The sequence below is a fragment of the Grampus griseus genome (genome assembly GCF_964374135.1).
Source record: "Grampus griseus genome assembly, chromosome: 7".
In the NCBI taxonomy this organism is placed as follows: domain Eukaryota; kingdom Metazoa; phylum Chordata; class Mammalia; order Artiodactyla; family Delphinidae; genus Grampus; species Grampus griseus.
Window position 1 is genome coordinate 97,991,481 of NC_139001.1, and position 21,809 is coordinate 98,013,289.

Genomic DNA, 21,809 nt, shown 5'->3' on the forward strand with positions numbered 1-21,809 from the left:
TGGGAATGTTGTTATGGTATTTGCCGAAGTGCTCTCTAAAGTGACAATATATTCTGTGCACCCTTCCCACCACCAGACAACAAATGAGTAAATAAATCGCAGAAGCTGAAGTCACCAGGGCTCACTGGGGCGGCTGTCAGCCAGACGGCGGGCCTCTACATTTTCATTTAGCTTGGAGTAGGTGTGTGTTTATGTTTTGAACTAATTGAATCATCATTAACTATGGAAATGGCTGTGGTTTGATAAACCTGTTGTGCTAATAGTCACCTGAGGCCAGATCTGACATCTCTGATGAAATCGTCCACTCCCTGGAGAAACGGCCAGGGAACCTGGGGAGAGATGCTGTCAGCAGTATGGCTCATGGCTGGATAAAGAGCACAGATTCTCAGGTAGAATTAGCAGTAAGGCTGAATCTATGGGTGCATGGGAATGTCCAAGAGAAGTACCTGGGTCCGCGGAAAGAGCATGACACTCGAAATTCCACTGTAATTAAATTCTGGCTCTGCCACTGCCTGCTAACAGGATGCCTCGTAACCTATTGGAGCCTGTTTTCTTGTCTGTAAAGGGCGCCCAGAATATTTGTCCTATGTCCCCGTGGCTGTGAGTGTGTTAAAGGGTGTATGAGGTGGTTTGGTTTAACTCTGAGGTGTTACACAAATATTAGATGCTATTTATCATGTCTTTTGTGTTCTGGAAAGAGCTTAATGTTTCAGGCTAACACTACCAAAGTCTCTTCCTTATGTGATCAGTCCTAAATTATAGAGTTTTACATTTTTAGTACGAATTAGTAGGTGGATTTAACACACGGCTGGATATCCAGAATGAAAAACAAATTGTTCTAACTTCTTTGACTGACTAGCTTTCCAAAGTCGGATAGTTGGTTGTCTCTTCATATTCCCGTGGTTTCATTTTGCCATCTTCAAGTTAGAAAGCTACGTGTACTTGAGGTGGGTCCCTTCCCTTCCTTTCCCTTCCCTTCCCCTTTCTTCCCCTCCCCCTGCCCAATCCCACCCTCCCTCCCTCCCTCCCTCCCTCCCTCCCTCCCTCCCTCCCTTCCTTCCTTCCTTCCTTCCTTCCTTTTCAGTGTTAAAAGATAAGGGCAGTCTCTGTCAGAAAAAGAATGAATGAGCTAGAACACAGTATAACTATTATTATCAGACATGCAGTGTTTCTATATGCTGGCTTTGTGTTGGCCATCAGAATTCAAAATAATAAAAATAGAGAGATGAGTGAATTTTATTTTTTTTAAAGCCTTGCAACCAGAAGATACTTAAAATTATTCCTCCCATAAGCTCTTTTCACAGACAGGACTCATGTTGGGCATGATTTCCTATGAGTGTCACAAGTGTCTCTCACTAAATTCCGATTCTAATGTTGCTTACCAGGCCTTTCCTTTCTTACAGGCAGGGAATGAAATGTGCTAGATGCAAAGGTTAGATTAGGTGACATCTATCGGAGGGCCCAAGAGAAGTACACAGGAAAAAAAAAGGTTTTTTTGTTTCTTTTTTTTTTTTCCCCAAGGAAGACAGACAGACAGACTCTCTGGAAAAGAAGCACAAAGATTTTATTACACAAGATATCTTCTAGGCAGCTCTAACCTTAATGGCATTCTGTATTTACATTCCTAAACTTCAGCAGTGTTTAAATACTTATTCTTCTAAATTGAGTCTTTACAGATGATCAAAATTGTAGACATTTAAAGCTAGAAGGGACCTTTGAGTTAGACTATTTCTGTGCATTCTATTCAAAGATGAGGAAATTGAGGGACAGAGAAGTTATGTGACTTGACTAAAATCACACAGCTGGTTAGTGGCAGAGCTAGGACTGGAATGTAGATTTCTTATTTCTACTTGTTCTAAAACTAAAATGGGTCTCTGTTCCCACCCTGGATAAGAATAGGTCACAGTGAGATGGCACTTGGTGGACCTCAAGAAACATGTGAGGCTGACCCTCCTTGTATCCTATCAAATGAAAGGCCAAAGTATGTCCACATGTGGCACACACTGCCTTTTCCCTTTGCCCAAATTTGTGTTCTTTAATTATCCTCCCAGTCCTGGGCTCAGACCTAGTGTCACTCCCCCAGTGATGGGGTTGAAGATGGCAGGGCCACCATGTTGAGGCCAAGTGTATGCACCAGGCAACCACACACATGTGGTGGGACTGAAAGAAGGGTGGGGAAGGCAATAAACTTCTTTTATTACTTTTTTGTATTATAGAAATTATGAGCTCATTGTCACAACCAGCTGTCAGTTTTCTCCCTCATTTAGGACACTGGTGGACAGATTTCTCTCTATTGTTTATAAAAACAATGGGCAAGCAAGCATTATTTTTAAATTAGGAAGACTTTCCAAGCAGGGAAGTTGTTTTCCTCCCATACTGGACACATAGAACCTCTCTTTGAACCTTATTGTCAGTGACTGTGGAAGCCATTGAAAGTAGTTACATGCTATTAATGCCATCTGCTTCTGTGAAAAGGAACCAATATAACATGGTGGGCACTGGAGTCTCCGAACTCAAATAGAAATTTCCCAAGGGTTGCTCATCACACTAATACAGAGTAGTTTCTATGGTAGGTCAACATCTGACATCTATTACTGAAGAAGGATTTAGCAATTTATGGGTGAATATGCCCAGTTTCCCTGGCTTACACCTTCTGTCCCAGTATACTATTCATAGCGACAACAGCCTTTACTCTCCAGTAGGTATTAGCTTAGATGATTAATTATATGTTCATTCTACATTCTATGCTAGTTACAAGAATTAAATCAAATGGGCAACCTCAAAAGTTTATCTGAAGTAAAAATGACTTGTGTTCTGTATCGGAGGATCTTTGTCTAGAGACTCTTAAACTTTGGCATAGATTAGAATTACCTGGGGTGCTCTCTAAAATTACAGATGCCTGACCCCACTCCTAGGTATTGTGATTCACTGAAGCCAGAGTCGGCCAAGGTATCTGCGTTTTAAACAAGCAACACTTCTTTCCTCCCCTTACCCCATGAACTGCTTCCAGTGGCTGTCGGCCCACTCCCTGAACAATAGTGACCTAAGAAAATATTAGTTGTCATTGTTGGAGTAACTGCATACTAAAGAATCAAAATCACAAGATAATTTACAAACTATGAGGTCTCGTTTTGTGAGATTGTCGCTTTAATCATGGTTGAGTCAACTCATGCTTAGACTATTGCTGTAGCATCTTACTTTCCCCACATCTATGTTAACCTCCCTCCATTCCACCCTCCACACTGTACCAGAGAGCTCTTTCGGAATACAGATCCTACCATGTCAACCCCCTCCCCCACCTACACACACACACAGACACACACACACACACACACGAAAATAGTCAATGGCCATTAGAGTTAAGGCAGTATTCCTTGACTTGTGGCCGGGCCCCATTAGCCCATCCAGCCTCACTTTCCTCTCCAGCTATACATACACTTTCCTCCCCAGCTATTCAGACTCTTTTTGAATTGCCCTCCCGTCCTTCCACCTCAAGGTCACTTCCTGGTTGACCTCATGGTGGTAACCACGGGCATTTGCTTTCCTGACTTCTCTCGTATCCCTCTAGTATTGATTTTTGAAGCCCCTGGAAACTCTTCTTCGCAACACACATCACAGTACTGTTTTACATTTGCTGGTGACATATTGATTACTGTCTCCTTCCACAAGACTGTAAGCTCTATAAGAACAGGCTCCACATGTGTTTTTATTCACCTTTGTACCCCTGGCATCTTCCACAGTGCCTGGCACTCAGGAGCTGCTCAGTACGTATTTGTTGGATGGATGCATTAATGAATTAGTTACGAAGTAAGGTGACCTCTTGAAACCTTCCCTGAATCCCACTGTGCTGGGCTGGGGGAAGCTGATGACCAGAAGATGAATAAGAAACATTTTGGGAAAGGGTCTTACCACTTTCCTGCATAATGTTTTTGACTGAACAGTCGCTGTCCATCAGTGAGGGGCTATCCTGCCTGCTCTTTGGAGTAACTGAACCCCCTGGACTGTCATCTGTCTGAGCTGAACTGATGCAACCCAGAGCTTTGTGTTGATCGGTATTATTATACATAGGCCTGATGATGCTGACCACTTGAGAACAAAAGATGAGGGCTCCCCCAAAGGTGAATCATTGCCCTGGTAACCACCTAGAGAAACTTATAGCTCCAAGGATTGCTTTATGTACTGACAAGGCAAAGTTTGATTTAAACCCTTGGATACTAACTGAACTTCTAATCTCTAGCTTCCTGCATACCGGCTGGTATTTGTTGAGGGCAGCAAGCTTATGGTCTCAACCATATATGAAAGTTGTGGGGAGTGAAAGTTGTTTGTGTGGCGGCCTCACTTTTATAGAACTCACTGTTGATTAAAGTCCATAAAGAACTGAAACATGAAAGCAGGTCATCTCTGGAATCAACTTATTCTTGTCACAGTTTGGCATCCTCAGGAGTGGACTTGGCTCGTTTGTCTTGTTTCTCTCTTAGAGGTTTATATGAAGAATATATTTTATTTAAAATCGTATGTTTCTGAGCTCTGTCTTGCTCTCTTTTTACTAGGTAAATCACCAGTGATCCATTAGCAAAGGAACTAAAATTTCTGATTGAAATGGGTTATTTATGTGTAGACAGAATACGTATGCTTAATTTTTAAATATATGGGCATGCTTTTTGAGTATAATATAAATTCAACAGGTGTCCTTTCTGAAATCCACAGTAGTGATCCGTCAGTAGGGTGTAGCCATATTTCCAGCTCTTCCAAATCTCCCTTTCCCTTCTACCTCTTTGTTTCCACTTACTTTCCTCTTTTGCTCATCTACTTACTTAAAATATGTCCTTTCCATTTGTCCTCTTTCTCAATATTACATTATACTCTAACACTCTCATTGGTAAGTGATGATAAAGAGACGAGTAAAGAAAAGGATAAGATGGATAACTCTGCAGTACTTACTGGATTTGCTTTAGGGCATTTTAGAATTAGAACACAATGAAATGTGCTTTCAGGTCAATGACTGGCCTGAGCAGTGTACAGATATGGCTTTCTTTCCTGGGCAGTGTCCCTTCAGAGCAGTCACGAGCCTCCTCTCCACCTGTAGAGGACATTGGTGGCACTCTGCGCATACCTCAGAGCCATCGAGAGTGCCCCTGCGATTTCTAGCTATCAGTGTCTGTGTTGAAGGGCACTTTTATGTGAGAAGTATTTAAAAAACCTCACTGCCTGTGGCAGGCTGGAAACTGACACCCCAGGAGCTGCCCCCAATTATTGATTCTTACAGGTCGGTGCATAAATGTCCCAACGCCTTAGCCCCTGGGGTGGGATGATTCTGAGGCCTGTGTTCTGCCCCATTTCCCTGAGATTCCCGTGGACTTCACTTCAGTTGCTTAGTAGTGTGCTCTTCAATGGCTCCCTTCTCTGAGTCAATTCCTTACTCCTGTTTTCTGCACTCCTCAAATGAACTACATGCACTCAACTCTTTGTCCTTTAAGAATCCAAGCTAGACACTAACTAATGATTTAGCAATACTAACTGGGAAATTAAGCTGTGAAGTGATATTTTGCAGGGAACCACATTCAAAAAGCCTTGACTTTTCCATCAAAGCCCTTCATCCTCTGCCTTCTCTGCTTGGGAGACCCCTTCCTACCTTCATACCACCTTCGCTGCCATCTCTGGTGCTACCTGTTCTCTTTAGTTCTTCAAACAACTCAGTTGTCTGTATCTCGATAACAAGGCTTCCACTTGTCTCTTCAGTGCCCTTTGGCTGTAGTTCTTTACGTTTCCTTCCCTTCGCTGCCACTCTTTCAAATAAGCATCTAAGAAAATTACTTCTATTTTCTCTTTTCACTTTTTGCATAACCACTGACAATTTGTGGATCATACCATCACACTTGAGTCAAATAGCTCTCAAGTCCCCACTAACAACCTTCTTTTTACAAAATGTAGAGGTCCTTTTTGTGTTCTCTTGTCATTTCTGTTACCATTGAACATGTTGATAACATTTGATAACATTTCATATTGATAACATTTCCTTCCTGAAAATTGTGTCTTGAGTAATTGAATTCTTAGAACCTTAATATTGCAAGGGACATTTAGTCCAACCATGACATTTTACATCTGGGGGAAACTGAGGACTGAAAAGGTCTACTGATTTGCCCAGCAAGGAGCAAAAGTGCACCTGACCTACCATCCAGTATGAGAACTGCTTTTGGTAAGTCCTTATTCCATACTTTCAGAGTATTCATAATTTTTATTCCTTCTGATAGAAAACCCTCCCAGCTGGTCTCCTGGCTCCTTCCCTACTCAGCCCACTCTCCATTGTAACAGTCAGGATGCTGTTTCTAAAATGTAAATCACAACCTATCGCTCCCCTACTTAGCCTCCAATTCCTCTTTACTTAAAATAGAACCCAAAGCCCTTTCCATGCCTTGCAAGACCCCCCTATGGTCCAGCTCTCTCTCTGATCTCATTTCTTGCTGTTCTTACTCTTAGAGTCCCTATATGCTCCTTCACACGGACTCTCCCTCAACTGGTCAGCAGGGCAGGCTTAGCGCTGCCACTCAGTGCTTGCTTTATTATTTCTTCTGTTTGGAATGTTTTTGTCCCAGACCATTGCATGGCTGCTTCCTTCCCATTCCCATGATGTGGTCTCAGCTTAAATGGCCACCTCGTCAGACGTGCCTTACACCAATGTCACATCTCATACTGTCCGTAAACATACCACTGGTTACAATTATATAACTTACTGATTTGACTTGGAGTTTGTCATGTTTCCCACAATTAGAATACAAATTCATAGAGTACAGGAACTTTGTCTTGTTTGCCATACCTCCAGCACCTAGACCATCGGATGGCCAATAGTTTGCATCTGATAAACATTTGTAGGATAAATAAATGAATTAATGAATGATATCTGAATGTTTGTTTCTCATTTCCAAGAACGCTTTCTTTTACTCTCCAATTCTATTACTCAACTACATCTCAGTGTTTCTTGCAATAGAATCAAACTGGTTTCCTCATGAACCAATAAGGACAAAATGTATTCCTCACGGGGGCCTTTGTTACAGTTTTCTCTTTGACCAAAAATCCCATCCTATGCCTCTCTAACCATTCAAGTGGAATCACTCCACCAAAACATAAGTCATGTTCCATTTCCACGAAATTACACCTCCCAGTCATCACTGATCACCCTTTCTTCAATTATGTAAAGTGACCCTTCCATTTTATGTAACCTACACACTCATATATAATCTATACTATATTGAATTGCGTCCTGTTCCTTCATATAATAATATTCAGGCACTGTGCCTAGACAGTGGAATGTGCATGTGTGCATAAGTACTGCCTATCCTCATTACTTTCGGACTTTGTGAAGTCACTCCCTAAAATTGATTTGCAATCCCGAAATCAAGCCCTGCAGAGCTTTCATGGTCATTCATGGACATTCACAGAGGAGTGAAAACTTTAAGTCATCCGACACCTGTGGTCCCAGCTTAGGTCAACCAAAGCAACGCCCTGCCTTCTTTTTTAAGCTCTTCATTTCTACTGGAAATGTGTCCTTTTTGTGCTCTATTTAGTGACACTTTTTTACGTTTTATGCCTTTTGTGAGCGGTCTTATTGTTGAAGGTGGCCCCCAGGCATAGTGTGAAGTGCTGTCTAGTGTTCCTAAGTGCAAGCGGTCTGTGCTGTGCCTTGTGGAGAAAATGGGTGTTAGATAAGCTTTGTTCAAGCATGAGTTATAGTGCCGTTGGCAGTTAGTTCAGTGCTAATTAATCAACAATATATATTAAACAAGGTGTCTTTAAATAGAAACACTCATAAAACAAGATTATGTATTGATTAATGACGAAACTGTTGCAACCAGAGGCCTCCAGAAACCTAACCCTATACTTCCCCTAGGAACAATGATTCAGTATTTGTTAATCCAGTGCTCATGACAACTTTATAGAACACACTGTGAATAATGAGAATTGACTGCAGATGTGAGTATATTATATATGTGGCTGTTAGCCTCACTTACGGATTTAGGAGACAAAGAACCCAAGAGTTACTGAAATTAAGTAGTTTGCCCAAGATTATTTGCCAAGCTGATAAATGGTAGATCTGGAATCCGGTTGCTATATTCCAAAGGCTTTTGGCTTTCAGTTGATGACACCAGTGGCTTTTCTTTGTTTGTTTGATTTAATTAGCTACAGGATCCTAATTATTTCAGGATCTATATATATGTGTATATATATATACATATACACACACACACACACACACATATATATACAAAAATAGAGGTAGATGATATTTTTTAACACCTTTATTGGAGTATAATTGCTTTACAATGGTGTGTTAGTTTCTGCTTTATAACAAAGTGAATCAGCTATACGTATACATATATCCCCATATCTCCTCCCTTTTGCGTCTCCCTCCAACCCACCAATCCCACCCCTCTAGGTGGTCACAAAGCACCGAGCTGATCTCCCTGTGCTATGCGGCTGCTTCCCACTTGCTATCTGTTTTACATTTGGTAGTGTATATATGTCCATGCCACTCTCTCACTTCGTCCCAGCTTCCCCTTCCCCCTTCCCCCTCCCTGTATGGTCAGTCCATTCTCTACATCTGCGTCTTTATTGCTGTCCTGCTCCTAGGTTCTTCAGAACCACTTTTTTTTCTCTCTTTTTAGATTCCATATATATGTGTTAGCATAGGGTATTTGTTTTACTCTTTCTGACTTACTTCACTCTGTATGACAGTCTCTAGATCCATACACCTCACTATAAATAACTCAATTTCATTTCTTTTTGTGGCTGAGTAATATTCCATTGTATATATGTGCCACATCTTCTTTATCCAGTCATCTGTTGATGGACACTTAGGTTGCTTCCATATCCTGGCTATTGTAAATAGTGCTGCAGTCAATATTGTGATACATGACTCTTTTTGAATTATGTTTTTCTCCAGGTATATGCCCAGTAGTGGGATTGCTGGATCGTGTGGTAGTTCTGTTTTTACTTTTTTAAGGAACCTCCACAGTGGCTGTATCAATTTACATCCCCACCACCAGTGCAAGAGTGTTCCCTTTTCTCCACACCCTCTCCAGAATTTACTGTTTGTAGATTTTTTGATGATGGCCATTCGCACTGGTGGGAGGTTATACCTCATTGTAGTTTTAATTTGCATTTCTCTAATGATTAGTGATTTTGAGCATTCTTTCATGTGTTTGCTGGAAATCTGTATATCTTCTTTGGAGAAATGTCTATTTAGGTCTTCTGCCCATTTTGGATTGGGTTGTTTGTTTTTTGGATACTGAGCTGCATGAGCTGCTTGTATATTTTGGAGATTAATCCTTTGTGAGTTGCTTCATTTGCAAATATTTTCTCCCATTCTGAGGGTTATCTTTTCATCTTGTTTATGGTTTCCTTTGCTGTGCAAAAGCTTTGAAGTTTCATTAGGTCCCATTTGTTTATTTTTGTTTTTATTTGCATTTCTCTAGGAGGTGGGTCAAAAAGGATCTTGCTGGGATGTATGTCATAGAGTGTTCTGCCTATGTTTTCCTCTAAGAGTTTGATAGTGTCTGGCCTTACATTTAGGTCTTTAATTCACTTTGAGTTTATTTTTGTGTATGGTTGTAGGGAGTGTTCTAATTTCAGTCTTTTACATGTAGCTGTCCAGGTTTCCCAGCACCACTTATTGAAGAGGCTGTCTTTTCTCCATTGTATATTCTTGCCTCTTTTATCAAAGATAAGGTGACCATATGTGCGAGGGATTATCTCTGGGCTTTCTATCCTGTTCCATTGATCTATATTTCTGTTTTTGTGCCAGCACCATACTGTCTTGATTACTATAGCTTTGTAGCATAGTCTGACATCTGGGAGACTGATTCCTCCAGCTCTGTTTTTCTTTCTCAAGATTGCTTTGGCTATTCGGGGTCTTTTGTGTTTCATACAGGTTTTTTTTTTTTTTTTTTTTTTGTGGTACACAGGCCTCTCACTGTTGTGGCCTCTCCCATTGCAGAGCACAGGCTCCGGATGCACAGGCTCAGCAGCCATGGCTCACGGGCCTAGCTGCTCCGCGGCACGTGGGATCTTCCTGGACCGGGGCACGAACCCGTGTCCCCTGCATCAGCAGGTGGACTCTCAACCACTGCGCCACCAGGGAAGTCCCATCCAGATTTTTTGGAAATTTTTTGTTCTTGTTCTGTGAAAAAATGCCATTGGTAGTTTGATAGGGATTGCATTGAATCTGTAGATGGCTTTGGGAGGTATAGTTATTTTCACAATGTTGATTCTTCCAATCCAAATACATGGTATATCTTTCCATCTGTTTGTATCATCTTTAATTTCTTTCATCAGTGTCTTATAGTTTTCTGCATACAGGTCTTTTCTCTACTTAGGTAGGTTGATTACTAGGTATTTTATTCTTTTTGTTGCAATGGTAAATGGGAGTGTTTCCTTAATTTCTGTTTCAGATTTTTCATCATTAGTGTATAGGAATGCAAGAGATTTCTGTGCATTAATTTTGTATCCTGCTACTTTACCAAATTCATTGATTAGTTCTAGTAGTTTTCTGGTAGCTTCTTTAGGATTCTCTATGTATAGTGTCATGTCATCTGCAAACACGGACAGCTTTACTTCTTTTCTGATTTGGATTCCTTTTATTTCTTTTTCTTCTCTAATTGCTGTAGCTAAATCTTCCAAAACTTGTTGAATAATAGTGGTGAGAGTGGGCAACCTTGTCTTGTTCCTGATCTTAGCAGAAATGGTTTCAGTTTGTCACCATTGAGAATGATGCTGGCTGTGGGTTTGTCATATATGGGCTTTATTATGTTGAGTAAGTTCCCTCTATGCCTACTTTCTGGAGGGTTTTTATCATAAATGGGTGTTGAATTTTGTCAAAAGCTTTTTCTGCATCTATTGAGATTATCACATGGTTTTTGTCCTTCAGTTTGTTAATATGTTTTATCACATTGATTGATTTGCATATATTGAAGAATCCTTGCATTCCTGGGATAAACCCCACTTGATCATGGTGTATGATCATTTTAATGTGCTATTGGATTCTGTTTGCTAGTATTTTGTTCAGTAGTTTTGCATCTATGTTCATCAGTGATATTGGCCTGTTGTTTTCTTTCTTTGTAACATCTTTGTCTGGTTTTGTTATTAGGGTGATGGTGGCCTCATAGAATGTGTTTGGGAGAGTTCATCCCTCTGCTATATTCTGGAAGAATTTGAGAAGGATAGGTGTTAAGCTCTTCTCTAAATGTTTGATAGAATTCACCTGTAAAACCATCTGGTCCTGGGCTTTTGTTGGTTGGAAGATTTTTAATCACAGTCTCAATTTCAGTGCTTGTGATTGGTCTGTTTATATTTTGTATTTTTCCTGGTTCAGTCTTGGAAGGTTGTGTTTTTCTAAGAATTTGTCCATTTCTTCCAGGTTGTCCATTTTATTGGCATATAATTGCTTGTAATAGTCTCTCATGATCCTTTGTATTTCTGCAGTGTCAATTGTTACTCCTCCTTTTTCATTCTAATTCTGTTGATTTTTGTTTGTTTGTTTGTTTGTTTGTTTTTTGCGGTACGCAGGCCTCTCACTGTTGTGGGCTCTCCCCTTGCGGAGCACAGGCTCCGGATGCGCAGGCTCAGCGGCCATGGCTCACGGGCCCAGCCGCTCCGCAGCATGTGGGATCTTCCCGGACCGGGGCACGAACCCATGTCCCCTGCATCGGCAGGCGGACTCCCAACCACTGCGCCACCAGGGAAGCCCAATTCTGTTGATTTGAGTCTTCTCCCTTTTTGCTTGATGAGTCTAGCTAATGGTTTATCAATTTTGTTTATCTTCTCAAAAAACCAGCTTTTAGTTTTATTGATCTTTCCTATCGTTTCCTTCTTTTTCATTTATTTCCAATCTCATCTTTGTGATTTCTTTCGTTCTGCTAAATTTGGGGGTTTTTGTTCTTCTTTCTCTAATTGCATTAGGTGTAAGTTTAGGTTGTTTATTTGAGATGTTTCTTGTTTCTTGAGGTAGGATTGTATTGCTGTAAACTTCTGACTTAGAACTGCTTTTGCTGCATCCCATAGGTTTTGGGTCGTCGTGTCTCCTTTGTCATTTGTTTCTAGGTAGTTTTTGATTTCCTCTTTGTTTTCTTCAGTGATCCCTTGGCTATTTAGTAGTGTATTGTTTATTTTCCATGTGTTTTTATTTTTTTACAGATTCTTTCCTGTAATTGACATCTAGTCTCATAGTGTGTGGTTGGAAAAGTTACTTGGTATGACTTCAGTTTTCTTAAATTTACCAAGGCTTGATTTGTGACCCAGTATATAATTTATCCTGGAGAATATTCCATGACCACTTGAGAAGAAAGTGTATTATGTTGTTTTTGGATGGAATGTCCCATAAATATCAATTAAGTCCATCTTGTTTAATGTATCATTTAAAGCTCGTGTTTCCTTATTTATTTTCATTTTGGATGATCTGTCCATTGGTGAAACTGGGGTGTTAAAGTCCCCTACTCTGATTGTGTTACTGTCAATTGCCCCTTTTATGGCTGTTAGGATTTGCCCTATGTATTGAGGTGCTCCTATTTTGGGTGCATAAATATTTACAATTGTTATATCTTCTTCTTGGATTGATATCTTGATCATTATATAGTGTCCTTCTTTGTCTCTTGTAACATTCTTTATTTTAAAGTCTATTTTGTCTGATATGAGAATTGCTACTCCAGCTTTCTTTTGATTTCAATTTGCATGGAATATCTTTTTCCATCCCCTCACTTTCAGGCTGTATGTGTCCCTGGTCTGAAGTGGGTCTCTTATAGACAGCATATATACAGGTCTTGATTTTGTTTCCATTCAACAAGTCTGTGTCTTTGGTTGGAGCATTTAATCCATTTACATTTAAGGTATTTATCGATATGTATGTTCCTGATACCATTTTCTTAATTGTTTTGGGTTTGTTATTGTAGGGCTTTTCCTTCTCTTTTGTTTCCTGCCTAGAGAAGTTCCTTTAGCATTTCTTGTAAAGCTGGTTTGGTGGTGCTGAATTCTCTTAACTTTTGCTTGTCTATAAAGGTTTTAATTTCTCCATCGAATCTGAAAGAGATCCTTGCTGGGTAGAGTAATCTTGGTTGTAGGTTTTTCCCTTTCATCACTTAAATATGTCCTGCTACTCCCTTCTGGCTTGCAGAGCTTCTGCTGAAAGATCAGCTGTTAACCTTATGGAGATTCCCTGGTATGTTATTTGTTGCTTTTCCCTTGTTGCTTTTAATATTTTGTGTTTGTATTTTGTTGTTGATAGTTTGATTAATATGTGTCTTGGCGTGTTTCTCATTGGATTTATCCTATATGGGACTCTCTGCACTTCCTGGACTTTATTGACTATTTCCTTTCCCATATTAGGGAAGTTTTCAACTATAATCTCTTCAAATATTTTCTCAGACCCTTTCTTTTTTTCTTCTTCTTCTGCGACCCCTGTAATTTGAATGTTGTTGCATTTAATGTTGTCCCAGAGGTCTCTGAGACTGTCCTCAATTCTTTTCATTCTTTTTTCTTTATTCTGCTCTGCTGTAGTTATTTCCATTATTTTATCTTCCAGGTCACTTATGTGTTCTTCTGCCTTAGTTATTCTGCTATTGATCCCTTCTAGAGAATTTTATATTTCATTTATTGTGTTGTTCATCATTGTTTGTTTGCTCTTTAGTTCTTCTAGGTCCTTGTTAAATGCTTCTTGAATTTTCTCCATTCTATTTCCAAGATTTTGAATCATCTTTACTAAAATTACTCTGAGTTCTTTTTAGGTAGACTGCCAATTTCCTCTTCATTTGTTTGGTCTGGTGTGTTTTTACCTTGATCCTTAATCTGCTGTGTGTTTCTCCATTTTCTCATTTTGCTTAACTTAATGTGTTTGGGGTCTCCTTTTCACAGGCTGCAGGTTCATAGTTCCCGTTCTTTTTGGTGTCTGCCCACAGTGGCTAAGGTTGGTTCAGTGGGTTGTGTAAGTTTCCTGGTGGAGGGGACTAGTGCCTGTGTTCTGGTGGGTGAGGCTGGATCTTGTCTTTCTCGTGGGCAGGACTGCATCCGGTTTTGTGTTTGGGTGCGTCTGTGACCTTATTATGATTTTAGGCAGCCTCTCTGCTAATGGGTGGGGTTGTGTTCCTGTTTTGCTAGTTGTTTGGCATAGGGTGTCTAGTACTGTAGCTTGCTGATCATTGAGTGGAGCTGGGTCTTAGCGTTGAGATGGAGATCTCTGGGAGAGCTTTCGGCATTTGATATTACTTGGAGCCGGGAGGTCTCTGGTAGACCAATGTCCTGAACTCGGTTCCCCCACCTCAGAGGCACAGGCCTGACACCCGGCCGGAGCACCACGACCCTGTCAGCCACATGGTTCAGAAGAAAAGGGAGAAAGAAAGAAAGAGAGAAAGGGGGGGGGGGAGAGAGAGAGAGAGGGGGAGGGATGGAGGGAGGGAGGGAAGGTGGGAGGGAGGAAGAAGGAACAGAAAATAGTTATTAAAATAAAAAATTTAAAAATGTATTTTTAAAAATTTAAAAAATTAATAAGAAAAAGAAAGAAGAGAGCAGCCAGACCTAAAAACAAATCCAGCAATAATAACAAGCACTAAAAACTATACAAAAACAAACGAACAAAAAAAAACGGACAGACAGAAGCCTAGGACAAATTGTAAAAGCAAAGCTATACAGATGACATCACAGAAAGAAGCATACACATACACACTCAGGAAAAGAGAAAAAGGAAAACTATATATATTTAAAAAAAGGAATAGAGCAACCGAATCGATAAACAAATCTACCAATGATAATAAGCTTTAAATACTAAACTAAGATAAACATAAAACGAGAAACAAATTATATGCAGAAAGCAAACCCCAAGTCTACAGTTGCTCCCACAGTCCACCGCCTCAATTTTGGGATGATTCGTTGTCTATTCAGGTATTCCACAGATGCAGGTACATCAAGTTGATTGTGGAGCTTTAATCCGCTGCTCCTGAGGCTGCTGGGAGAGATTTCCCTTTCTCTTCTTTGTTCTCACAGCTCCCAGGGGCTCAGGTTTGGATTTGGCCCCGCCTCCACGTGTAGGTCGCCGGAGGGTGTCTGTTCTTCGCCCAGACAGGAGGAGGTTAAAGGAGCCGCTGATTCGGGGGTTCTGGCTCACTCAGGCCGGGGGGAGAGAGGGGTGTGGATGCAGGGCGAGCCTGCGGCGGCAGAGGCCGGCGTGATGTTGCACCAGCCTGAGGTGCCGTGTGGTCTCCCGGGGAAGTTGTTCCTGGATCACGGGACCCTGGCAGTGGCAGGCTGCACAGGCTACAGTGAGGGGAGGTGTGGAGAGTGACCTGTGCTTGCACACAGGCTTCTTGGTGGCTGCAGTAGCAGCCTTAGCGTGTCATGCTTGTCTGTGGTGTCCGTGCTGATAGCTGCGACTCGAGCCTGTCTCTGGAGCTCATTTAGGCGGTGCTCTGAATCCCCTCTCCTTGCACACCCCAAAACAATGGTCTTTTGCCTCTTTGGCAGCTCCAGACCTTTTCCCGGACTCCCTCCTGGCTAGCCGTGCCTCACTAGCCCCTTTCAGGCTGTGTTCAGGCAGCCAACCCCAGTCCTGTCCCTGCGCTCCCACCGAAGCCCGAGCCTCAGCCCCGCCCGCCCTGGCCGGTGAGCAGACAAGCCTCTCGGGCTGGTGAGTGCCGGTCGTCACCGATCCTCTGTGCGGGAATGTCTCCACTCTGCCCTCTGCACCCCTGTGGCTGCGCTGTCCGGCTCCGAAGCTCCCCCGCCACCCACAGTCTCCGCCTGCGAGGGGCTTCCTAGTGTGTGGAAACCTTTCCTCCTTCACAGCTCCCTCCCACTGGTGCAGGTCCCGTCCCTATTCTTTTGTCTCTGTTTATTCTTTTTTCTTTTGCCCTACCCAGGTACGTGGGGAGTTTCTTGCGTTTTGGGAGGTCTGAGGTCTTCTGCCAGCGTTCAGTAGGAGTTCTGTAGGAGTTGTTCCACTTGTAGATGTATTTTGATGTATTTGTGGGGAGGAAGGTGATCTCCGTGTCTTACTCCTCTGCCATCTTGAAGGTCCCTCCCTAGGTGATATTTTTTAAAAGCTTGCTTTACAGTCTCAAGTTAGTGTTTAATTACAGTGATCCCAAATCTTGAAAGAGAAGTAGAAGGACCTCTTTATTTCAAAATTGTGTTGGTAACTCTGCCAATTTCAAGTTTCTTACCATGGAAATGAAAGTCTGCTGAGTGAACAAACCTTAAAGAATCAAAGCTGTAAAAATACAGTCATAACCTGGATATTTGTTCCAGCCTGAGGATCTGCACATTAAACTTGCTGAGCCTGAATCTGGGCTGAACTTACACCTGCTGCAGAAGTGAACACACCTGTACATTGTATGTGGCCTTGCCCAGGCCTGATTTCATAAAGAGCTATCACCTGCCTAGTCAGTTGCACATTCTTATGAAGAAATGGAAACTTATCTTGAAATCTGTAGGAAACAGATTAACACCTGTTTGTCTGTACAGATTAACATGGGTCAAGTTTCTATGTAGTCTCCAGTGTTTTATATATCTATACATACACATGTATACTTATATATGTGTACATATACGTTGACGTTTTTACTTCATATCTTATTTTCAAAAAACAAGTTAAATAATTTCAGGACTTCCAAAGTACTTTTGTGAACACAGTTTGAAAACCTGGTTTTTTTTTCCCACTTACACTATTCTTTTCTCAGTAGATTTTTTAAGTGCTTAAAGGTTAAGAATCGTATTTTTCGTGCTTCTGTATTTGCAAATGATCTTAGTTTAATGGTAAATATAAAGAAGTCTCTCACCATTGATAATCCAGTTTAGCCCACGTGGTTGCCAACCAGCTGTTTTTAATACAAAGATTTCTGCAGCATTGTGGTTAGAGTTCAAAAGTGTGATGGAATGATGTCACCTGATTCTGTGGCACGGTATCTTGATGTATGTACAAAAGTGGATGAAATTTTATTTTTATGTGATAGGCTCTTGACATTTCTTTTTCCCTTGAAAACAAGAGCCAATTGTGAGGCTCAGATTAATACTTCTCAACTTCCAAAGAGCTGCCAGAGACAAGGTTGAGTGAGGAACCTCCAGCAAGCAGGGAGGGAAGACAGGATAACATTTTACGTCTGCCTCAAGGCTATAGTACAAATCCTGGAGTGTTAGAAAGGGGACTGTAGGGCCCTTAAGAGCCATGTTATTAGTGAGCCAAAGGAGCTAAATGGTTTCAGCTTAGAATTCTGAAATCATTATCATTTCAATATTTTGTGATATTTTCTTTTCCCTTAATTGAATGGTTGCATGTCCAGTGACTTTGATGATCTTATTATAGGAGCTAAGCTGTTCACAAGTCAAGGTATCAAGGTTGACTTATTTTTCCCCAGTTTAGAGCACAGCTGAATTTCATGCTGCATATAAAAATGGATTAACCACATGACTCCACCTACCGTTTTTATGGGCTAGGTCACTTCTCCAACAAAGCAGAGGACATGTGCATTCAGTGGTGGTGACTCAATGACTTGTCCCACCAAGATTCATTAAAATTATCTACTGTGTTTACTAATATAAGCCCCACTCAGAATTTGTTTAGCAAAACCTTCTCTACCTCAGCCCCGGAAAGAATGCAGAAAGAGTAGGGAGGTTCCAAACTTCTCAACCTTAAACTCTTGCTTATTTTTCAGTGGAGATTATTGAAAACAACAATTCTTTCTTGCTTCAGGAAAAACTGTCAGAGGAAGAGAGAAAACACAAGGAAACTTTGGAAGACCGTCACATGGTGGTAGATGAGGATTCAAGGAGTGAAGGCAGCAGTGCAGATGAGGGGAAAGAAAAGACCAAATTGCTGTTAGAAAGATTGAAGGCTCTAGAGGTAAGAAATGGAACCATTTTTACACGTTTACAGAAAAATAACCGTGTTCTGCTTCTTGTATTGGCCCCACTTTTGAGTAAATATAAATCTTCCTTTCTTAGTTCTCCCAGACTAATAGGATCTAGTAGCTCCCATTGGGATGCCTTTGTCAATGATGAGCACAGGGTTAAAATTTGTGACCCTGAAAGAGTCTTGGCCTAGTGACTATGATTGTACTGCCTTAAAAAAGTGCATAGATCAGTAATTCATTTCACTTCCAGTTTGACCCTCAAACTGGATCAGTTTCCCTAAAATTGCAAGTTCCTTGAGGGAAGGGCTATGTGATATTTCGCTTTGTTTCCCAATGCCTAATGATCAAATAAGTGAATGATAAACAAAATATTGAATACTAGGTAAGGGCAATTGTAAGAAAAATAATTTTAAGCAGTAGAGCTATTTCTTCAAAGAACAAAAAAGCTTGTGCAGAAGTACACCATGTAAGACATATAAAAATAGAGGTGAAGTTGAGCTAAGGGGTGCTTTAAGGAGGGTTTTCAACCACTGTAGTCTTCCAAAACAGTTGAAAACTCTGGTCTATTACTTAGTGGCATTTGACATCACTTAGAGTGTTAATTCCTGAATATTTATAGCAGTCCTCAAAGGGCATTTCAGTTATTAGTTCACATGCTGAAAGATGCCTTTTTCCATGAGTTGGCTTTTCCTACTTGCAATAAATGTTCTGTTTGCATATAGAACTGGGACGTAATCATTTTTAAGCAAGGACTATGGTAAGCCCACCTTTTCTTAAACTAGGCACAAGGGACCGTCAGCCAGTATCTAAAAATGTAGTTCTTCCATAGTGTCTATAGAATCCTGAAACTTCCTGCAGTAATGTGAAGAAATAAGAGCTCGAGAGATCTTGTTTTCTGCAGTTGGTTTCTGCAATCCTGACCCTAACCCTAACCTACCACCTTGCCTGTAGGTGCATGCCATTTTTACTTAATTTCCTCAGCAATAGTGAAGCAAAATAAGTAAGATTATGCACTTTGGAGTTGGGTTTGAATCTCAGTTCTATTCTTTTCTAGTTTTGAAACCTTAGGCAAATTAATTAGGCTCTCTGTGTGTCTGTTTCCTCAAATGCAAAACTGGGGATGATAATAGTAACTTTCCTTCCAGAGAAGTATCGAGGGCTAAGTGAGTTAATATTTGTGCAGCAGTGCCTGCATATGGTCTTTTCTATCCTCCTACTCCAAGGCTCCTGCCTTTCCTTACATGATTTCCCCCCCATTTATCTGAATGCAATGATTAATGTAAGAACTATGAATGAAAAACTTCAGCTGCTCTACACAGGAGTGACTTAAGTGCGTTATGTCACATATGGGGCAGAAGAGAGGTCAATTTAGGGAACCGCTGATGGTTCCTTTTCAGCAAAGGGCCAGTAATCACCCCTGTTTCCCCAAAGGTTCTCACACTTTTATCATTTTTAATATAATCACCACGAAAAGTGGGAAAGCCTTCTCAAGGGAAACCGAGGTGGTTGCCTGAGAGTTTTGAGAACTCATGGCTTTGTCTTGAGGTTGAATTAACTGGATTTAATAGTAGGAAGGAGTTGTTATTACAATTCATTTCCCTATAACCGTAAACTTAAATTGTTAGTTTTGTTGATGATTGCGGTGCACATTGCTTTTAGTTCATCTAATTGTCACTGAGACAACTCTGTGAAGGACATTTTATTTAATCAAGCTAAAAGTATTTTAAAAACACCTTTGGCAGCAAATGTTTCTTAAACCCTCACTGAGTAAATGAGAAGCACCATTTTTTTTTTCCTTTCACAGAGATCTTTACACTTCAGGCAACAACTCTTGCCTCCAGCATCATTTGGATGCAATAGATGATATCTCTAAATGCCATGAAGCCCCGCAATTTTAATTTACAAACATATTTTATTTTCTAAAGTAATGTCCTCTAGTCACAGTGTCATATCTTGTTCTGTAAAATTCTTCGCTCAATAGTAAATGAACTCTCTCTTTGCTCCCAAATCTCACTATTGTCTACTTAAACAGATAATAAAAAGAAATCTATCACATATAGACATACCCCACATACACACACACTCATGCATCATCTGATTTTCATATGAATTTCATTTTAGTTTATTTGATTTTTTTAAATTTACTATTTGTGTTTGTATAGAATCCTTTGCATAAGTTAGCAATTACTGTGAGAAGATAGAGGGCTGCTTTTGACAGATCGTAATCACAGCTGGTCACAGACCCCCTACATAGATTTATACACTTTAACAAAATGTTCTTTTGCAAGATTGCAGGTGAATTAACCATAATGCTTCAAAATTATTTTGAATTTTGAATGTCATACAGCAAGATTTTAGAAAAACAAAACTATTTTCCATCAGTGTATTTTTGAAACAACCATATTTGTGTACCTTAATTCCCTTGGCCCCTGGTGTGGTAGGAGCAGAGAAGGATGGTTGTCAGGGTGATGGAAAACAGATTTCCTGAATTCCTGCTCCACAAACAGGTCCCAAGAAGGTGCGGAAAAGAAACGACACAAATTTACTTTTAATATTATGTTCTTGATGAATATCACTATGTTATTCAGAACCAGCCTAGGGAGGAATGGATTGGGAGTTTGAGATTAGCAGTTGCAAACTATTATATATAGAATGGATAAACAACAAGGTCCTACTGTATAGCACAGAGAACTGTATTCAGTATCCTGTGATAAACCATAATGGAAAAGAATATGAAAAAGAATGTATGTTTATATATATGTGTAACTGAATCACTTTGCCGTACAGAAATTAACACAACACTGTAAATCAATTGTACATGAATAAAATAAATTTTATTTTTTTAATATCTTTATTGGAGTATAATTGCTTTACAATGTTGTGTTAGTTTCTGTTGTACAACAAAGTGAATCAGCTATACATATACATATATCCCCATATCCCCTCCCTCTTGGGGCTCCCTCCCACACTCCTATCTCACCCCTCTGGGTGGTCACAAAGCATGGAGCTCATATCCCTGTGTCATGCGGCTTCTTCCCACTACCTATCGGTTTTACATCTGGTAGTGTATATATGTCCATCCCACTCTCTCACTTTGTCCCAGCTTACCCTTCCTCCACTGTGTGCTCAAGTCCGTTCTCTACATCTGCATTTTTATTCCTGCCCTGCCACTAGGTTCATCAGTACCATTTTTTAGATTCCATATATGTGTTAGCATGTGGTATTTGTTTTTCTCTTTCTGACTTACTTCACTCTGTATGACAGACTCTAGGTCCATCCACCTCATTACAAATAATTCAATTTCGTTCCTTTTATGGCTGAGTAATATTCCATTGTATGTATGTACACCATCTTCTTTATCCATTCATCTGTCGATGTACATTTATGTTGTTTCCATGTCCTAAAAATTGTAAATAGTGCTTCAGTGAACATTGTGGTATATGCATCTGTTTGAATTATGGTTTTCTCAAGGTATATGCCCAGTAGTGGGATTGTTCTATTTTTAGTTTTTTAAGGAACCTCCATACTGTTCTCCATAGTGGCTGTATCAATTTACATTCCCACCAACAGTGCAAGAGGGTTCCCTTTTCTCCACACCCTCTCCAGCATTTATTGTTTGTAGATTTTTTGATGATGGCCATTCTGACTGGTGTGAAGTGATACCTCATAGTAGTTTTGATTTGCATTTCTCTAATGATTAGTGATGTTGAGCATTCTTTCATGTGTTTGCTGGCAATCTATATATCTTCTTTGGAGAAATGTCTGTTTAGGTCTTCTGCCCATTTTTGGATTGGGTTGTTTGTTTTTTGATATTGAGCTACATGAGCTACTTGTATATTTTGGAGATTAATCCTCTGTCAGTTGCTTCATTTGCAAATATATTCTCCCATTCTAAGGGTCATCTTTTCATCTTTTTTATGGTTTCCT

The 21,809-nt window shown here is 40.4% G+C and overlaps 1 protein-coding gene across 1 annotated transcript in view; it reads left to right on the forward strand.

Annotated features, from left to right (window-relative positions):
• Nucleotides 1-21,809, forward strand: part of NCKAP5 (NCK associated protein 5) — a gene marked incomplete at its 5' end in the record, with an annotated part of 911,020 nt that overhangs the window by 601,980 nt on the left and 287,231 nt on the right. Inside the window, one exon of the mRNA XM_082658819.1 lies at nucleotides 17,723-17,872. Coding sequence (XP_082514945.1) covers nucleotides 17,723-17,872 — 150 coding nt within the window. The remainder of the gene's footprint in view (nucleotides 1-17,722; nucleotides 17,873-21,809) is intronic.